Source organism: Chaetodon auriga, chromosome 3 (genome assembly GCF_051107435.1).
Source record: "Chaetodon auriga isolate fChaAug3 chromosome 3, fChaAug3.hap1, whole genome shotgun sequence".
Lineage (NCBI taxonomy): Eukaryota > Metazoa > Chordata > Actinopteri > Chaetodontiformes > Chaetodontidae > Chaetodon > Chaetodon auriga.
Window position 1 is genome coordinate 17,879,689 of NC_135076.1, and position 18,316 is coordinate 17,898,004.

The 18,316-nt window shown below is 41.8% G+C and overlaps 2 protein-coding genes across 2 annotated transcripts; both read left to right on the forward strand.

Moving 5' to 3' along the window:
- The first annotated feature begins 1,381 nt into the window (after positions 1 to 1,381).
- Positions 1,382 to 9,935, forward strand: nexn (nexilin (F actin binding protein)). Its single transcript, XM_076725928.1, has 12 exons — positions 1,382 to 1,771; positions 1,884 to 2,081; positions 3,581 to 3,662; positions 3,771 to 3,919; positions 5,635 to 5,835; positions 5,967 to 6,140; positions 6,250 to 6,438; positions 7,548 to 7,739; positions 8,408 to 8,602; positions 8,808 to 9,029; positions 9,156 to 9,344; positions 9,446 to 9,935. Exons 1-12 carry the CDS (start codon positions 1,397 to 1,399, stop codon positions 9,827 to 9,829), a joined length of 2,550 nt encoding a protein of 849 aa, XP_076582043.1. The 5' UTR covers positions 1,382 to 1,396; the 3' UTR covers positions 9,830 to 9,935.
- Positions 9,936 to 11,132: 1,197 nt separating this feature from the next.
- On the forward strand, positions 11,133 to 18,032 carry mindy4 (MINDY lysine 48 deubiquitinase 4). The gene is made up of 18 exons (XM_076725927.1): positions 11,133 to 11,543; positions 11,887 to 12,006; positions 12,083 to 12,306; positions 12,399 to 12,669; positions 12,774 to 13,027; positions 13,168 to 13,226; positions 13,320 to 13,429; positions 13,515 to 13,631; positions 13,734 to 13,825; positions 14,024 to 14,125; positions 14,281 to 14,344; positions 14,735 to 14,800; positions 14,892 to 14,959; positions 15,075 to 15,138; positions 15,307 to 15,468; positions 16,597 to 16,777; positions 17,025 to 17,103; positions 17,322 to 18,032. The coding sequence occupies exons 1-18, from the start codon at positions 11,484 to 11,486 to the stop codon at positions 17,368 to 17,370; spliced, it is 2,142 nt and encodes a 713-aa protein (XP_076582042.1). The 5' UTR covers positions 11,133 to 11,483; the 3' UTR covers positions 17,371 to 18,032.
- Positions 18,033 to 18,316: the final 284 nt, after the last annotated feature.

Here is an 18,316-nt window from a genome sequence, read left to right on the forward strand (position 1 = left end):
CATCAGCCCAAATATAGAGTTAGTATCCTTCAAATCAAAGCACTGATGCATTTATTGATGCACAGTAGATGAAACACTCTCCCAGGCTGCAGTGTGAAAATGGCAGGTGAGGATCTAAAGCAGTTGTCAGTTCAACCTCCTGACATTCACCTCCTTGTTAGTAGGACTGACGCCGAGAGATGAGGGAAACCACGAGTTTAGATTGTGTTGTAAAGCTTGTTAGAAGATGTTTGAGGTAGAACATTGGAGCCTACAGCGCGTTAAATGATTAAACTGGTTTTAAGTCTAAAAATCACTGTGATATGGATGATTTTGGGTCAAAAAATAAGCTATACTCTGGTACATTTTTGCATCCCAATTCAACACTGACATCAAGCTCCTGATTAGCAGCATTGTGTGATCTTCACACCTGAATATAAAAGGTATTTGAGGTCACTGATAAACGGCAGCGCTTTCAGTGTTGGATGACTAATAGTCCAAACAGCTCTCATTCATCCAGCTGTCTAGCTCTTAGTCTGGCCATTTTGTCGAGAGTCTGTGGGGCGACATGTGGGTGCCGACTTGAGCTCTGTCCAGCTGCCTATCACGCATTCAAAATAGCCATGATCACATGTCCTGGATGCACAAGTGGGCTATAAATAGAGGTTAGCTAGCTTCCATCTTTTCTCAACATACTGGGTAGTGGAGCAGCTTTCTGTGCTCCTAACACTGTAGTCAAGAAGTGCCTGTCACACATATAAATTTCAGCCCCAGACTAGAAAAAGGTCATATTATAGAATCATAAATTAATTGGGATCTAGCATTTCAAATGGTTATAAAGTGGTTGCTTGATGTTCAAATGAAAATATAAGATAAATTATAGCTACATAAAAATATAGCATAGTCAAATACACCTATACAAATTCACTAAACAATAAAACATAAATCACAGAAAGACTTTCAAAAGGACTAATTTAATAAATAGATTGGTTACAGGTTTGCTAAAAGAAGTGAATTTTGTCAGCAATCTTGATTTTTTTAAAGGGTGCACAAAAAAATCAGGAGACAGCCAATGAATGCTCTCGTTACATCCTGCAGTGAAATAACAAACAGCAATGTATTTCACAAATGCATCAATCTCAAGTCATGCATTCAAGAATTATTTTTATTTATTTTTTATTTTTTGCAGTGCCAGGGAATGAAAGAGCGTAGATACTGTATTAAAAAAGAAATGCACCTGATAATGCAATCATAATGTGACTGTTTATGTCACATGGTCAAATTTCTGTTGCATCCCTAACTTTTGTGGCATTCAGAGCAGAGAGCAAAGTCAAGTTAACACGTGAACCATTCCTCCTTCACTTTGCAGGTAACATTTCACAGAGCCTGTTTGTCAGCTTGTCATTGTGTTACAAACATGACTGAGGTGGCGCAGGTTGCGGCTCTAGTGGCCCACGACATGGACGACGTCACGAATGAAGATGAAAATAACACGAGTGATGCGGAAAACAAGGGAGATGATGTTAATGAAGACAGTGCAGTTGAGGAGAAAAGCGAGGAGACGTCACGCACTGAGGACGAGAACCCTTGTCACGTGAATGATGACGCAAGTAAAGAGACTGAGAAGACATGCATGAATGGTGTGAAATACAAAGAGAGCAAACATAAGGGAGATGAAGATGAAGGATCAGAAGCCGTTAATGGCGTAGCACAGGACGCAGAGACGAAGAGGAATGCAAAACCTGACACAAATGAAGATGAGAATATTTCTGAGTTGACCCTTAAGAAAGAGGTGAGTGAGGAATTTAAGGTCATGACTGATAAGTTGGATGTAGCCCTTCACAGAAATCATTTACCCCTGCTGCACAAATGATTTTATCTTCCCTCGCACTGTGAAACTACAGAAACTCCTGCGATCCAGAAAGCCGGTGGCCAGAAGCTACGTGCCGAAGCTGAACAAAGAAAAGGGGGATGTGACGAACAAGTTTGAGGCCATGCAGAAGGCCAGGGAGGAACGTAGCAGGCAGAGGAACAAAGAGGAGCAGCAGAAGAGGAAAGAACAATATGTCAAGGAGAGAGAGTGGAATCGCAGGAAGCAGCAGGTCAAAGACAGATAACCCCACTAACCTCCGACTGTGACCTGCATGGCATGATGAGGCATGACGGGGTGACGAGGCTGCCAGTTTGAGTGAGAATTCACTGTCTTCTATACACCACACCGTGTTTTACAAAATTAACCGATTAATAATCATTTCATGCAGTGTTCAACTTTGGTTTGTGCTTGACTTTAAAAGCAACTTTAACCAGCTCACAGGAAGCAGTAAAGGACTGAACCCCACTAGGCCTCCAATAGGTCTCACAACACTCTACATGCATGTCATGTAGCAGAGCATTGTTCACCTCATTGAACTTAAATTTTAGATTGTAATCGCACATCCCAAACTTTACACATACCAGATATATGCCAGGCAGAAATGCAGGAAAAAATGTATGTAAATTGGTGCTTAAACAATTAGATAGGGGAGCACCACTGATTGAACACTTCAAAGTCTTGCGGAGTACCACAGCATGCATGAAAAAAGTTGTATGAAGCCTTTTGAGCTGCCTTGAGTGATGTCACTTGAGTCAGTGTTGGTTGAGTTTTAAAAATTAAATCTGTTGGTGGGGAATTAGAGAGAAATGAGCTTTACAAGACCTCTTTAGCCTGCTCCTGATCTCTGCATGAGGCTGGTAGCTTGAAGGCACATTAGCTGCAACTGTGCAGAAGAGAATCTTCCTGTTGGCAAGTTGCATTGTGGGTAATGTGGGTGCCAGGTTTTGGCAAGCAGGAAGAATACAAAACAAAGACAGTTTTCTTTTGGTCGTCTAACAATGTTGTAGGAGTGCAATGCTAAATGAGTTACCCCTCAAATATTTGACAATGAAATAATTTCAAATTTTCAAGGAAATACACCAAATATTATCTAGTTCCAGTTCTTTTGTCTGATTTATAACTTAAATCTTGTATGTTTGGGTTTTCGACTGTCAGATAAAACAAGACGTATGAAGACATCACTCTGGGCTCTCAAATCAACTAATCATAAACAATGGACCGATTAGTCAGTAATGAAAAGATTTATATAATGGTAAATCATGAAAACATGGCGTCTTGGACACAGAATATACATACTTGTGGATGACACATACAATGTGGAGGAAATATTTTAGTGACCGAGAAGCTGCGTGTGTCAACTTTAAAGAGGAATGTCAGAGATCAAGAATTCAAGGTTAAGACAGCTTTTGTTTGAGATCAACTGTGGTGAAATAAATGCAGTGATACGGTGTTATGTGAGTGGATTATCAGTGATACTCAGTGAGACGGAACAACCTCCCTGTCTATAGCCGTGCAATAGCTGGCCAGGCTCAGACACCTTGGCTCATCTCCTGTCTGTGCAAGAACACCACGGCCCAATCAGAGGTCCACCTGCAGGTCATGTGACTCAGCTATTAGCAGGGATTAGGTTCTTGTTCTTGCTGGGACCAGCATGGCTCCTGAATGGCAAAGGAGATGATCCCAGCTAAACCGTAACCTCACCACCACTCTCCATCTGATCCACCACAGATAAAAGAACTGCTCGCTTCCAGTGATGAGGAAGAAGAGGTGAAGCCAAAGGTAGAAAAATCCTATGTCCCCAAAATCACAGGTAAGACAGGCAGAGGGATGCGAAGGGTGTGAAAGGTAGCTGTTCAGTGAGGGATCTGGGAGGAAGAGGAGGCTGAAAGGCTTGTGTTATGCTCTGTGAAATCCTCAGGTAGCGTGAAGGGGAAGTTTGCAGAAATGGAAAAACAAAGACAAGAAGGAGAAAGGAAGAAGATGGAAGGAGAAAGGAAGAAGAGGGAAGCCCAGGACAAAATAGAAAAAGCCAAAATACAGAAGGAACTGGCTCAGAAAGCAGCTGAGGTGAGTAAACCTGGGCTGAATTCCTGATACAGGGTCTCACCACTCTCTGGGAAGTGGGACAGCATGTCTAGATGGGTTCAGTGCTGCCTTTCTGATGAGAATGTACTTGTAACTGTAATGATTCACGTAATCCTCAGCTGCCACTCGGATGAGTTATTTTAAGTGGCATTTGAGATCCAAACAGTTGGCAGAGGCTGGATATAGGTCTGAAACGACGGTGGCACTGTTGACATGGCCATCATGTGAACTCATGGTAAGCGGGACACATTTATTTTATCTTACCATGTCAGACTTGTGCTAGTTAAGAAAAAATGACGTAATGTAAAGCAGATTTCCAATCGGTACAGTACAGATAGAATGACTTGAATGGGGCTTTGAGGCCTATTATACCTTCAGACAGTGCAGTTCTTGGGAATGGTTATGCAAGGATTCTTGTGCCAGGCAATTACAGACAATTACCTGCTACTTCTTTGCCCTAATTCCACTCTCGCACAGTGAGAACAGGCAAACGTATAACAACGCTACCAATGCCGTATATGTTCAACAGCTGTACAAAAATCTTTCGAGGTGGTGATTTTGTTCAGTTTTTTATTTTGAATATGTCTTTATAACTGTGCCTTTATCACCATCAGTAATGATCAGGGCCATAACACCACTGAGGAAACTCAGCGCATGTCCTGTGTATTTTGGGGGGGAATTTTGAGGTTGTAAGCAACAACAGTTAAACTTAGACATTATTTACTTAGTGGTTCTAGACACTGTATTTTCAATATAAAACCTCTTTCTTTTTGGGGGTATGGGAGGGTGTTTGGGGCTGTTGACAGCCCTGGAAATGATGCAGACAAAATCATTATTGTTAACTGAACCCTGCTGGCTGCACCATTCCCTCCAAACTTTCTTCTGATGGGTGAACCATTAATGCAAAAGCAATCTACAATTACATCCATGTATATGTACTTTTTACCCGTACAGCAGCTGTACCACCATGTTTTAGCTTTCCCAACTGTATTCTTTCTTGCTCATATATGAGAGAAGACAGAATTGTGCCTTACATCTTGGGGGTAATGTCTCACAGTTAAAATGACCCTGTTCGACAGGAAGCACCGACTTAATGATCTAGAAACAAATGGAACAGGCACACAGCGCTGCCAGGTGTAGACAGCATATGACTGGCAACTGTTTCCCACACCTACCAGCAGCTAAAATAGCTCTAGACCTCCTTACAGTGACAGAATTAGACTCTGCTATCTTGGACTGACGTCGAGACTCTGACCTACTGCAAATGGTGACATTAGGCCAGTGGAGTTGCCCCCGATCCACACACATCGTCTGATTCCTAGTCGGTGTGTGTGGATCGGGGGCAACTCCACTGGCCTAATGTCACCATTTCCAGTCGGTGTGTGTGGGAATGTGCTGAGATTGAGCTGAAGTTGTTTTCCTTTTACAGTATGACTAGTGAGATCCTATGAGAGCTCAAGCTAAGTCACTGAAAAAGTTTTCAGATCCATTGAAAGTATCCATATAACAATGTAGAAGTGGAGTAGAAGTACAAAGTACCATACAATAAAATGGACAACACAATCAAATACAATAACTTCAAAATTGCGCTGTACTACTTCATTACTTCCCCCCACCTTCAACCACTTTCACATGACTTTTTTTGCCATCGTGCATTTAATTTAATAAATCTTTATTTATGATCAAATACCTCTTAGGAAGGAGATGACACAATCCTGGTACGAGTGGTTCCAGCGAAATCATCGCGACCTCCCGGCAAAATCAAGATGAACTTTGAAGACATGGAGAAGAGTCGAGAGGAGGAACTGCTGAAGAAGGCCGAGGAGGAGAAGAAGAGACGATACGACGAAGACAGGCGATCCTTCAGGGATGCCAAGCGACGCTCAATTGTTCAGCAGGTCGGAATATGAAGAAATGAACATTTTTTTTAACATTCAGCTCAAATAAGATCTTGTTTTGCAGCCACCTTAATGATCGTGCATCACAGTTAAACAACATCTACTGACTTCTTACACTCGTTTGGATCTAGGATGAAGAAGAGAAGCCCTCAGAGAAGATGCAGGTGACTCCTGGAAAGCTAAAGCTGGCATTTGAGGAGCTGGAGAAGGAAAGGCAGGAACAGAGAAAGAAGCATGCTGAGGAAGAAGCCAAACGCCGCCTCCTGGATGAGAAGAAAGCTTTTGAGGAGGCCAAGCTGGGAATGGTAAACAAAACTCCATTTAAAAAATAACTACCACATCTTAATACATGTAAGATACTTTACTATCCCTTTTTTTCTTCCTTGTGCTTGTAATACTTTTGCCTGCTGTCAGGCAGAAGATGAGGAGGACGCTAAGCCAGCTCAGGAAGACAAGGAGGAGTTGCGACCTGGAAAACTGAGGCTGAGCTTTGAAGAGCTGGAAAGGCAAAGGGTAGAAGAAGAGCGCAAGAAAGCAGAGGACGAGGCCAAGAGACGAATGGTGGAAGAGAGACGAGCTTTTGCTGAAGCCAGGAAGAGCATGGTCAGTGTGCGCTACAATATGCTTCCCAATATTATATAAATGCAAATACAAAATTCAATTAAAAAAAAATCTGTAAAAATGACCTTGATCTGATATTTCCTTGGAGGAATACTTAGACTATCTAGTGGAGAATTTGAGAAAAAAATTGATACCACTCTTATCTTTACGCTAAGTATAAGGCATAAGCGAGCACTTAGCTAGCCATAGCTAGCAGCTGGTTAGCATAAACACTGAAAATGGAGGAGAAACAACTAGCTTTTTTTTTTTTGGAGTCCCAGACTATAGGGATGTCTTTGCATCAACATGAAACGACAGTCGTCCTGGAGCATCTTGTTACCGAGGTCGTGGACCCAACTGCTAACAAAAAAAATTTGTATGCCTGCATGCTTTCATATGAGCTATGAACGACGTCTGAATGACCAGGTAGTTTGTTATATCTACTGCCTCAATAGCAGCAAATCTTTCAGATCAGTTGAAAAATTGCTCCCCTTCATAACGTAAGGGTCACATCCAACACATTATCTGATTTTCTGTTTATACCTTTCTCTCGTAGTTTCATTTAAACTAGCCCAGTAAGAACTTTCCTACATGTTGTCCATTGTGGTTTTCACTTCCTGCCCTCCATCTGAATTTAATGTCAGGTGACTACAAACAACCTATTTCTTGGCTGGGAGCTGTAACTTCCTGGAATCTGCCTGGCAACAGCTCAATAAAAGTAATAATAATAATAATAATAATCTGGCTCATAACACCTTTGAAATGCAGAAAACAGTTGTTTTTACTAAATTAACCAGAAATATCACGTCAATTATTTAGCTTTAGAGGTACTGGTAGTTTGATTGTGTCAACCAGGAAAGCTGTTCAAAAGTGTCCAGTGTTTGTGCTAACTAACCTACTTTACATTTATCAGACAGACCTGAGAGTAGAATTGGTCTACCCTTCTCACTCTCTGACAGAAAGCAAATAAGCTAATTACCCAAAACGTCAAACTCTTCCTTTAAGGCTGTTTTCAGCTAAACCTTTAGCACAAATGTTGTCACACAAATAGCCTCATTTTGAAAAGCTGCATGAATCTGGTGGTGAAACTGCCTTGCTGTGTTCTTACTCAGCTCGTAGATGAAGATGACGAGGTGCTGATGGCCTTACTGAACCTGGAGGGCAGTAAACCCGGGAAGATATGCGTCAGTTTTGAGGAGCTGGAGCGCCAGAGAAGAGAGGAGGAGCAGAGGAAGGCAGAGGAGGAGGCCAAGAAGAGACTGGAAGAGGAGAAAAGGCTCTTTGCAGAGGCCCGCAAGAGCATGGTAAGTCTACACGCCTCGATGTATTGAAGACTCTGCATGTATTGTGGTGAAAATGATAGTTACTGCTCAGGCTTTGGCTTAATTTACTTTGGCCGAGCTGCTCAGCTTTCCATTTTATAACAACTGTGAAACCTGTATTATGTCAAAATGATCAATTGCCCAAGCACACATAAAACAGCACATACATACACTTTATTAATATTATATCATTATGTAAGTGTTTCTAATTCTAATTGGATGAAGATGAATCATTTTTGTTACTGTATAATCAGTCTGATGGGCTCATATGGTACACCTGCATTGCTGTTCCCTTGTCCAAATTATTTCTTAAAGAGCCCTGGCCTGGATCAGGAAAGGTCTGCATATGGAGATGAAACAGTAAGATATTTTCATTTTCAAATGTAAGTTTTGTATACCATCACCATGTACAAGAGTAAGCAAAGCAAAGGTTGACAGATTATGATGTCTTGTTTTTTGTTTTTTTTTTGGCTGCATGCTGTCTTTAAATATGCAACAATAAGAATGGCTCATGCTTAGTTTTTGTTGGTTTTATGACATTTAATGTTGGGTAAGTAGTTGGACTCGTGACTGTAATACAACATGGACATAATACTTGATGCAGTCATTTATTTTACCACCAAACCTTTGTGTGTACTTTGTGTGTATAGATACTAGATGAGGAAGAAGGGATGGTGAAGAGTGACTCTCAGGAAGCACTGCATCCTAGAAAACTGGAGATCAACTTTGAAGAGCTACTCAAAGAGAAGGAGGAGGCTGAGAGGAGACGCAAGGCAGAGGAGCGCAAAAAGAAAATGGAGCAGGAGAAGCAGGAATTTGAACAACTCAGACAAGAGATGGGCGAGGTCAGTCCAGAACAGATGTATGCAGACCATGTCCACCACGTACTCTGTAACTTTCTCAGCCAACTATGCCTGAGAACATAGCACTTGTTTCCAAATACATGTACTGAATTCCTGTAAGCTCATGCATGACATACAGAATCTAATGCCAAAAAAACAAATGTAACCTCTGACCGGTATGGAAAATCATTTGTTCTTTGTCTCACAGGATGAAGTGAATGAAAGCTCAGATGTTGTAAGCAAAGAGTACGAAGAACTGACCAAGCTCAAGAGAACTGGCTCCATCCAGGCCAAGAACCTCAAGTCCAAATTTGAAAAGATCAAGCAGCTGACTGAGGAGGAAATTCAGAAAAAGATTGAGATGGAGAGAGCACGGAGGAAGGCCATTGATGATGAAATTAAAGAGAGAGAAGCTGAGAGGTTCCAGGGGGTAAGAGTGTACACACAGTATACAGGGATGTGAAAAACAAGTAGTTAACATGACCAGAAAATGTTGCGCTAGCCTTCATTTCTTTATTATCTCTGTGTCACATATTAGAATTGCTGTGTTTTTCAGGAGGATGAGGAAAGAGAAACAACTCCAGTGAGGGCGGAGGAGTCACCATTCAAGCAGAAGGTGGACATGCGAGCCCGATTTCAACAAATGGCCAAAGCCAGAGAAGATGAGGAGAGGAGGAGGATAGAGGAGCAGAAGCTGCAGAGGATGCAGTTTGAACAGCAAGAGATTGATGCTGCCCTCCAAAAAGTAAACCACACAAGCAAGATCCTTCCTCATGCATGAGAGCATAAGGTTGCTTTGACCCTGGCAATAGTTTGTAATTTTTTTTTAATGTCATCTGTTTGCAGAAGAAGGAGGATGATGTGGAAGATGAAAGTAGCATCATCAACGGCTCCGCAGCCTATGAAGATGAGGAAGATCATGCCAGGTCGGGGGCTCCGTGGTTTAAAAAGCCCCTTAAAAATCAATCAGTGGTGGACTCGGAGCCAGTACGATTCACCGTTAAGATCACCGGGGAGCCCAAGCCAGAAGTGACCTGGTGGTTTGAGGGAGAGATGCTCCAGGACTGTGAGGACTATCAGTACATCGAGAGAGGGGAGACATACTGCCTCTACCTGCCAGAGACCTTCCCAGAGGATGAGGGAGAGTACATGTGCAAGGCTGTGAACAGCAGAGGCACAGCAGCAAGTACCTGCATCCTCACAATAGAAAGTAAGACCACCTTGGTGTGATTGCATGCCTGCACCTTCCTTCCTCTCTATGAAGTGGATCGCATGCTCCTCTTCCTCATGAACTCGAGCTGAGTGGCAGATGTGGATAACTGCTCTTCTGTTTCTTTCTTGCAGCTTATGACTACTGATGCCCCTCCACAATCTGGAAACTTTCCCTGTTGTCTCTCACTCCTTTTGTAAAACTTTGTCCCTTGTGGTATGGTCAGACAGCAGAGGGAAGAAAAGAGCAGTATGCTTGGCATTCCTGAGGGAGGGATACACAACAACAACAAAAAAAGACAGCAAAAAAAATGCAAGAGGTTGTTTACGTATTGCTTAGTTGTAAAGCTGCACTCCCTGTTAGAGTAGCATGATACCTGTGCCAAAAACAGACAAGATTCTTGTTTGTTTCTTGTTCAAAACTATCTTTGGTGCAAGGCCCTTTACAATATTTGTGATACCAGCAATTTTTAAGTATCATAGTGCTGTGCTGTAAATATCAAACTTTATGGTCCATACATGGCAAACATTATGCCCGAGGCATTGAAATGTAAAATGTCTTTGTGTGCTGATTTTAACGAACAAAATACAGGAACATTACAGTAAAACATCTTACACGCTTGCTTGGGTATTCTACTGCTCATTGACTCCATCAATATCAATCAGCATGTAGTTTTTGTACTTTTCACCATATTAGTTAATGGTATTGTGATACTTGGCTGGTATTATATTGAGTGGCAACACAATAGTCGTCACTTAATTGAAAATCCAAAGTGAAGGGTCCAGTGACAAAGATATGATGTATTGCAGGAACAAAACAAGTTGAAATCGAGCGTGCATCCAGATGTTCAGTGAAACTCTTAAGGTCCAGATTTAGCATTTTTAAATTGCAGCATTTAAAGAAGTTGAGTATGTTCATTTTCCATGTACCAAATCCCCTTTTTCTTTTTGAGTTAATTGTAATATTCTTGATACAGTTGTCATACTTCAGTTGTGCTAGACAGTAGGTAACCGCTTTATGGTTTGATAATGAAAAAAAAACATAGGCTAGCCTGAATATTTCTCATGTTATAAATGAAAATGTTTTAATAAAATTAAGAAAAATAACAGATTTTTTGTGGTTTCTTGAATTGTTTCAGAGTAAATGTAATCGATGGGTCCATCAGCATACAGCATATATTTATTCTGTGAGTCCTTTCCATACCTAGACCCTGAGGTTTTGAACCTAATTATTTTTCCTAGGATGGTGAAGGTATATCCCACCTACTCTGCCTGTGATTGGCTAGTGTTTGTTACCTTCGTGGGCTGGGTTGGTACGAATGTCAGGGTAAGCCATTCAGAGGCCGAGTAGGGACGGCTGATGCCTTCGCCATCCTGGAAAAAGCATAGTCGCCGAGTGAACCGCTCTCTTATCGTATGTCATGTAAGATCGGAGCAACTAGCATCTCCATGGAAACGCACATTACCGAACATCAACTCTGAAAGACACGCGCACTTTGACCAACCTGTAGCACATATGGACGGTCTCTGAAGAGTCAACGGCCCATCAAACTGCACACCCCAGAGCCTTGTTGAGGGTCGCTAGATGGTTAGCTAAGGGCTATCGTCAGAACAGCTTCTTCTTCATCACCTATGTTTGAAGTCAGTCGTCACAGCTGGACACGTATCCACCGCCATGGCCGTTTCAGTGGAGGAGGTTTCCTCGTCCCTTGTTCGGGAATATCTGAGTCGAAAGGTAAGTTAGCTGCCAGCTAGCTAACTCCGTTTGTGAGAACTGCTAAACGTTAACTGAGCTGGCTAGCTAGCATTCAGGTAGCCCGGTTCGGCTATGGACAAGAGTTTAGCTCTCGTATCCAGATGTTACAACGAAATCTGTGATTCGACATGTTCCGTGCCGCTAACCGTAGAGATCAACTCTAAAACCAGCGCAGCGTAACGTTTGTGTTAAGGCAGAACGATGGTCACATTGTCGTAGCTGCGACCATCACTGTGATATGAGCTAAAAACGCGACCGCGTTAAAAAGTTTTGCATTGTCAACATGGTTCCTAGTCACAGAATACGTGTTGATGATGCGCAGGGACTCAAGAGGACGATTGCCTGTATGGATGAGGAGCATCCCCGCACAGCAGCCAGCATCAACAACAGATCACACCTGAGACAGATTCTCAACATGGAGCATCTCTACAGAGAGAATAAGGCAAGTCTCACAGGTTGGCTGCTGTGCAAGTGCATAACAAAATCAAAGTCTGTTGCTGACTTCTCTGCCATTGCAGGTTCAGAACTCGCCCCTGAAAACGTTATTGGAGATCATTGTGAAGCATCACATTAAAGGCCTTAAGAATGACAAAATGAGCAGCAAAGGAAGTGACCCCCTGCAGTCTGCTCCAGTGATTAGCTCAACTGCTAATTCTCCTGCAGTATCCCCAACCGTGATGAATGGCACAAAGACAGAGGACAGCGCAACAGCTTTTGTTATTAGCAAACACGTCAAAATTAGGTATGTTAAGGGCGTTTTGATGCATCATTTTTTTGTTCATTTGGCTTTTTGAAAGTTGGTTTGAACTTAAATGGGATGTATCTCTCTGACAGGTCTGCTGTAGAAGAAATCTGCCCTTCTCAGCCAATACATACGTCCTGGTTGCCTGAGACAGATAGAATGCCCAGTCATAATCAGAGAGGTATCTGGGTTTGTGACTCAGAAGACCAAAAAGGCCAACCAATGGTGCCTTCCCTCCAGGACAAGGAGAGCTTCATCAGAAGAGAACCAGAAAAGACCTCCATCTCAGAGAGCACCCAACGGAGCAGACCTAATCGAATTATACGTGGCATGATGGCTGGACCAATAGCTAGCACAGCTCAGGTACTGAACTCCTGATGGCCTTCTTAAAAACACATTGATCCCACATCCATCATGTTACTCATATTCATCATACTCTGTTCCATCGCCGATGTTTTTCCTCTCAGGAATCACACAAAAAAAGACAGAGTCGAAGGCTAGAAGCGCCCCAGCCGCTGCTCAGAAAAGAAGAAGAAAACAGGCAGTCTAAGGATGGACTCTTAATGACTACCTCACATCAAAAAAGCTTAGACAGCAGCCTGACTGAAATCAGTTCAGCTGAGTGCGTAGGAGGGCGACGGGAGCTGCGGAGTGCTCCTGAGAGAGTGCAGAGAGAAAACAGCTTTGAAAAAGTGGGACAAGATCTACTGAAGAAAAAGAAGTAAATAGCTATAAGCTGCTAATAGTCGTGTGTGTGTGTGTGTGTGTGTGTGTGTGTGTGTGTGTGTGTGTGTGGCAGCTTCACAGTTTTATAATGTTGAATTTTTTTCATGCAGATGTTCATTCTTGTCTGTTTCCCAGAGTAAAGTCTCTGACCAGGCCAAATGTGGCTGATCTGGACGTGTCTGAGATGGTTTTAGGTGAGTACGGTGTGTATAGATCCATCGTCTCTGCCCTTTTTCATGTGTTGCCTTGTGTTCCTCAAAGCTGACCATGTGCTAATCCATTTCCAGATGACATTGATGATGATGATGATCTACAAGAACTCTCCAGAGTGTCTTTTCAGAGATCCATGGTGGAGCACAGCTCTCCTGGCCACCCAATGGACCAACACACTGCCATGGTGGGTGATTTATGCCGCCGTTTCTTTAGACATTTTGGACACTTTCTGTGGTTGCCTTTGATTTTCTGTTGTGGTTTTTCTCCAGGAATTGAAAGCAGTTCTGCTCGGTTCTACCCTAAATTGTTTCAGCATTGAGTGGAGGAATCAGGGCTTCACATTCTCAGAAACACATGACCTGAGATACGGAATCGTGCAGAGAAAGGTTGTCTTAAACGTGCATTTCTTTTGGAATTCATCAATCCAGAAATGATTTTCATATGGTTTATTAATTTGTAGCATTATGCACTCTGTGTTTATTTTGTAGGGTGGTCCTTGTGGAGTTCTGGCATCCATCCAAGCCTTTGTTCTAAAGAAACTGTTGTTTGAAAACATCAAAAGCAGTGATACAGGACTTCAGTATGTCATCCTTCAATTCAGAGCTTTGGCCCCAAATATTGACCTCTGTGCGCCCTAGTGTAATCACTTGGATGCCTTTTACAGCCATTAATTCACATCAAGGCATGCTTTGTAGCCACTGTTAAGCATTGACCTCTTCATTGTGGTGTTATTACCCCAGACAGCCTGGTTTTCACTCAAATGCCACTTTGTTCTCAGGAGGTTAAGACCTTCGAACACCACCAGAAGAGAGTGTCTCGTTCTAGCTGTGGCTGAAATCCTGTGGAGGGCTGGCGAGGAAAAACAAGCCACAATTGCAATGTAAGATCATAGTTTTATCCTTTAAACAACATACACCACAGATGCTTTTTCAATATCTGCTCTCGGCAGCCGTCAGACTCACTGACGTGCCTCATGACTCTACGGTTTCAGGTGCAACATCGATTCCAATGGCTTTTGTGCTTGTTTTTAAACAGAAATTCAGGGAGAAATCATTTCATCCCACCTGGCCACTACAAATCTGAAGGAGTGCTTGAAAAGGTTCCCACTGCATACACACATGCTGAACATTAGGGAGCAGATTTACACTCATGTTGATCAGACAGAACTCAGTTGTATTTCGCAGAATAGAAATAAATATATGGATAAATATCTTTGGTTTTTTCTAACTACACCAGACAATCCATTCCTCAACATAATGAGCCATTTTTATTGGGTTCAATTTGTGGAATATGACTAAATTTGTTGTTGGAAATTCGTAACCACATTTGCACTTTGTACATATTTGTTCTTTTTAAGTGAAACCAATTGGATAATAGTGTTATAAACAAAGTGTAGCCGTGTCAACAGCATCAATTTGCACATGGAACTTTTTATGTTAAGTAAAAATGTGCACTGCACTGGAAGCTTCATTACCTCCTTTTCTTTTAGATAACATGTTTCACTGTGGATAACATCGAGGACCTGCAGTTGTTTCTGGAGCAGCATATTGATCAGGTGAGAGACGCAGATTAAACTGACCTCTGCATGTCGGATATTCAAAAGACTGCTAACCTTTTTGCTCTAATCGGTCTTTTTTTCTCCACAGTTTGAGACCGGGGTGTTAGGATGCATACTACTGACCATATCTGCCGTTCTCTCTCGATCCATTGAGAAGTATGTTTTGCCTTTTCTAGTTCTACAACTGAGCAAGATGTGCAGCATAAAAAATATAAAGAGCTAACTGATAAAACATCACTGTTGCTGTGCTTTCTCTTTATTCCGTCCTTAGAGTAAGAGAGGATATGGATGTGCCCACCACCACTCTCATCGGAGCTCATGGCTACTGCACTCAGGTTCTGACGTACAACAAGAAATTGCTAAATTGTCTCACTTGGAAATGGGTCTTGATGACACTGATTTAGGGACATAAGTTTCCACTACCTTCCAAGTAACCAACACTACATACTGTTACTGCAGTACACATGAAATATATCCTGCTTCTTTGTATTTGTGTTCACCAGGAGCTGGTCAACCTGTTACTCTGCGGAAGAGCAGTTTCTAATGTCTTCGACGATGACATGGAGCTGGACTCAGGCAATGGCAGCATGACTCTACTCAAGGGAATCAAAGCCCAGAGTGAAGTCGGCCTGCTGTCCTTGTTTGAACATTACAACATCTGTAAGGTGGGTGTTTACTCATCCCGGCATTGACACACCGGATGCTAGTCAGCTTCAAGTGAAAACGCAAGACCTCAGGTGGCATTCTTTTGTGTAATTATGGGTGCATCTGTGCTGCTGCTGGCACAGATGTGCCCATAATCGCAGTGAAGAATGCTCTTAAGACTGTTCAGAGATTTACATGATAGTTTACACACACAAGAAAAAGATAACTGAAGAAAACGCTAAGCAGCAGGCTCTCCTGTTACCTGGAGCGGTGGCATAGTAGCAAATGAAATTGACCCGGTCGATGTGAAACACAAAGTGATAGTATCATGATATGAAAGGGGCATCCTGGAAAGGCTCAGTGAGGTTCACCACTTTGTGAACACATGATTGTGGAAAGACTGCATGGGCTCAGGAACACTTTGTAAAACTGTAGTCAATAAATACAGTTCATTTGCAAATGATTGCAATCTGTTTTACCTTACATTTTACACAGCGTCCAAACTTTTTCTGTGATCAGGGTTGTAGTTGGTCATTAATCACATCACGGACATATGGATGTATTTTCAGGAGGAAACTGGCTTGTTGAAGATGATGTAAATCTCTTCCATCCCAGTAAGCACTGATTAAGAGCAGATTTTGTCTTGACAGTTAGAATTATTGCGTCTTCAAGGATTTATTCAATTGGAACTGAATGAAAGGTCCAAGGTTAAAAAAAAATTACTGGACCCTGAAGCAGAGAGGAAGTGCCACGAACAGGAAGATGAGTTGGAATATGCTGTAGTTTGTCATCCATTTTCATAATACTCTGAAGCAAATGCCTTGCAGCCTATCTTTCACATTTCTCGTTTTTCTGCGTGCCATTAACATACATAGTAAATACCAATCCATGCACAAAATGTATTATTCCAATCATAATCCTGTTACTTTAAGTCCTGGAAAACTGTGTATCTACATCTAAGTACTCAGGAGCTATGACTAAACAAAATACTGTGAGTTTTGATTTTGCTCCCCTCCCACCCTGAGGGCCCAGTATTGTCTGCAACACCTTTAATACGTTAAAGAATAATAAAATGAAGGATGGCTGAGTTCCAGCTGCTCTGGTTTCAGGGTTCTTGTATTTAACGGATCTGTTGTGTTCAACTTCAGGTAGGAGCTTACCTGAAGACTCCCCGTCACCCCATCTGGGTGGTGTGCAGTGAAAGCCACTTCAGTGTGCTGTTTGGCCAGCAGAGGGAGCTGTTGACCAATCAGGACAAAGGTTTGGAGTATGACCTCTACTATTACGATGGATTGGCCAATCAGGAGGAGGAGATCCGTCTCACAGTCTGTATGTATTATTGTTTGTCCCACATTCTCAGTGCACGTCCTCTCTTTGTCTTATGTCTTATAACGTCCTCACCTCAGTGAATGACCGCTCAGAATAATGTAAATTAGGGTAGAAGTTCTGTCATTATGATGTGATCTTGTTTACCCATCAGGGTGCTGATGTTTCAGTAGTGATTAGTTATGTTGGTGCTGTACTAATTGCACGTGTGCCTAAACTAAAGATGTTAATTACGCGTTTGTACTTTTAGCTGTTGGCAAATCGGCCCTGAGCTGTAAGGAGGTGGACACTGATCTCATTCCTCCTCTGGAGCATTGTATTCGAACAAGGTAAGGATCTTTTGGCATTTCAGATACATGAACCCACGTGCACAGCAGTGTCTGCCGATCCCAAAAACAGCCATAAAACATGGTGACATTTATTGCTGTCAATCAAGGACTGTTCAAATTCTTTCATACTCTAAGGACAGCTTAGGGGTTCAGGGTCCTGTAGTAAGTGGATCAGCCGTAAATGCCTCCAAGTTTTGTTTTGTTTTGTTTTTTTTTAGGTGGAAAGACGCATTTGTCAATTGGAACGACACAGAGCCTATTCTCTGACCGATCACACGGTTTGATGTTATTTTATTGCACCACCGTTACAGATGTATGTCGTTTACTTCATATCATGTGTAGCTTTCTTAATATGTATCCATGTATTTTAGTATTACCATTGTTTTCATGACGCGATGGCCAGATTTTCCAAACTTTTTCTTCAAATCTACAAGTTTGGAGGAAAACTGTTGTTGATGGAGAAATGTTGCTGCAAGATGCACTATTGACCACAGCGGCCTTTTAGTCTTTTTATGTAAAGAAAAAACAGATTGTTATCCACATTTTACACTAAATTATTATCATATCCCTGCTCATTAGAAATGAAATGAATGTGATATTTTAATCACGGAAATGTAAGATTAAATCATGTTTGAACTGATTTTTGTATGCATACTTATTGTTTAATGTTGCATTACAGCTGGATTTTGAAATCAACATTGCCTTTTATTAAAAGTGCAGAATTTAATTTAGATAATCTGTTTCAGACAATATGTTATGTGTTAAGATATTAGATGAAAAACAGTGTGCGTCTGCGTGTGTGTGTGTGTTTGGAAGAGAGTGGGAAGAGATCATTTTACTAAGTTGCTTGTAACAGCCCAGGTGAATTTTATAGACCTCACATCTGCAACAGCAAATAAAATCATTCAGTACCTCAATGTTCTCCACACAGTGATGCCTGTTTTGTGTCTGTTTTCCATGAAGCTGCTTGTAAATGTCAACAATGCTGAAAAATACTACAAAATTACCATTATTTCAAGTTTAAGTATAGTTATGTGTTTATTGTTGAAGGTAATCCTCAACAACAGAGCATACTCTGCCAAGGCTTTTAGTTTGTGAACACAAACTAAAACAATTTGAAAGGAAGACAGATCCTAAATAAACAAATGAAACATCCAGACAACAATGCGTTCTTACTATACTTACATTAAGCTGGCTTGATGCCTGAGGTTAA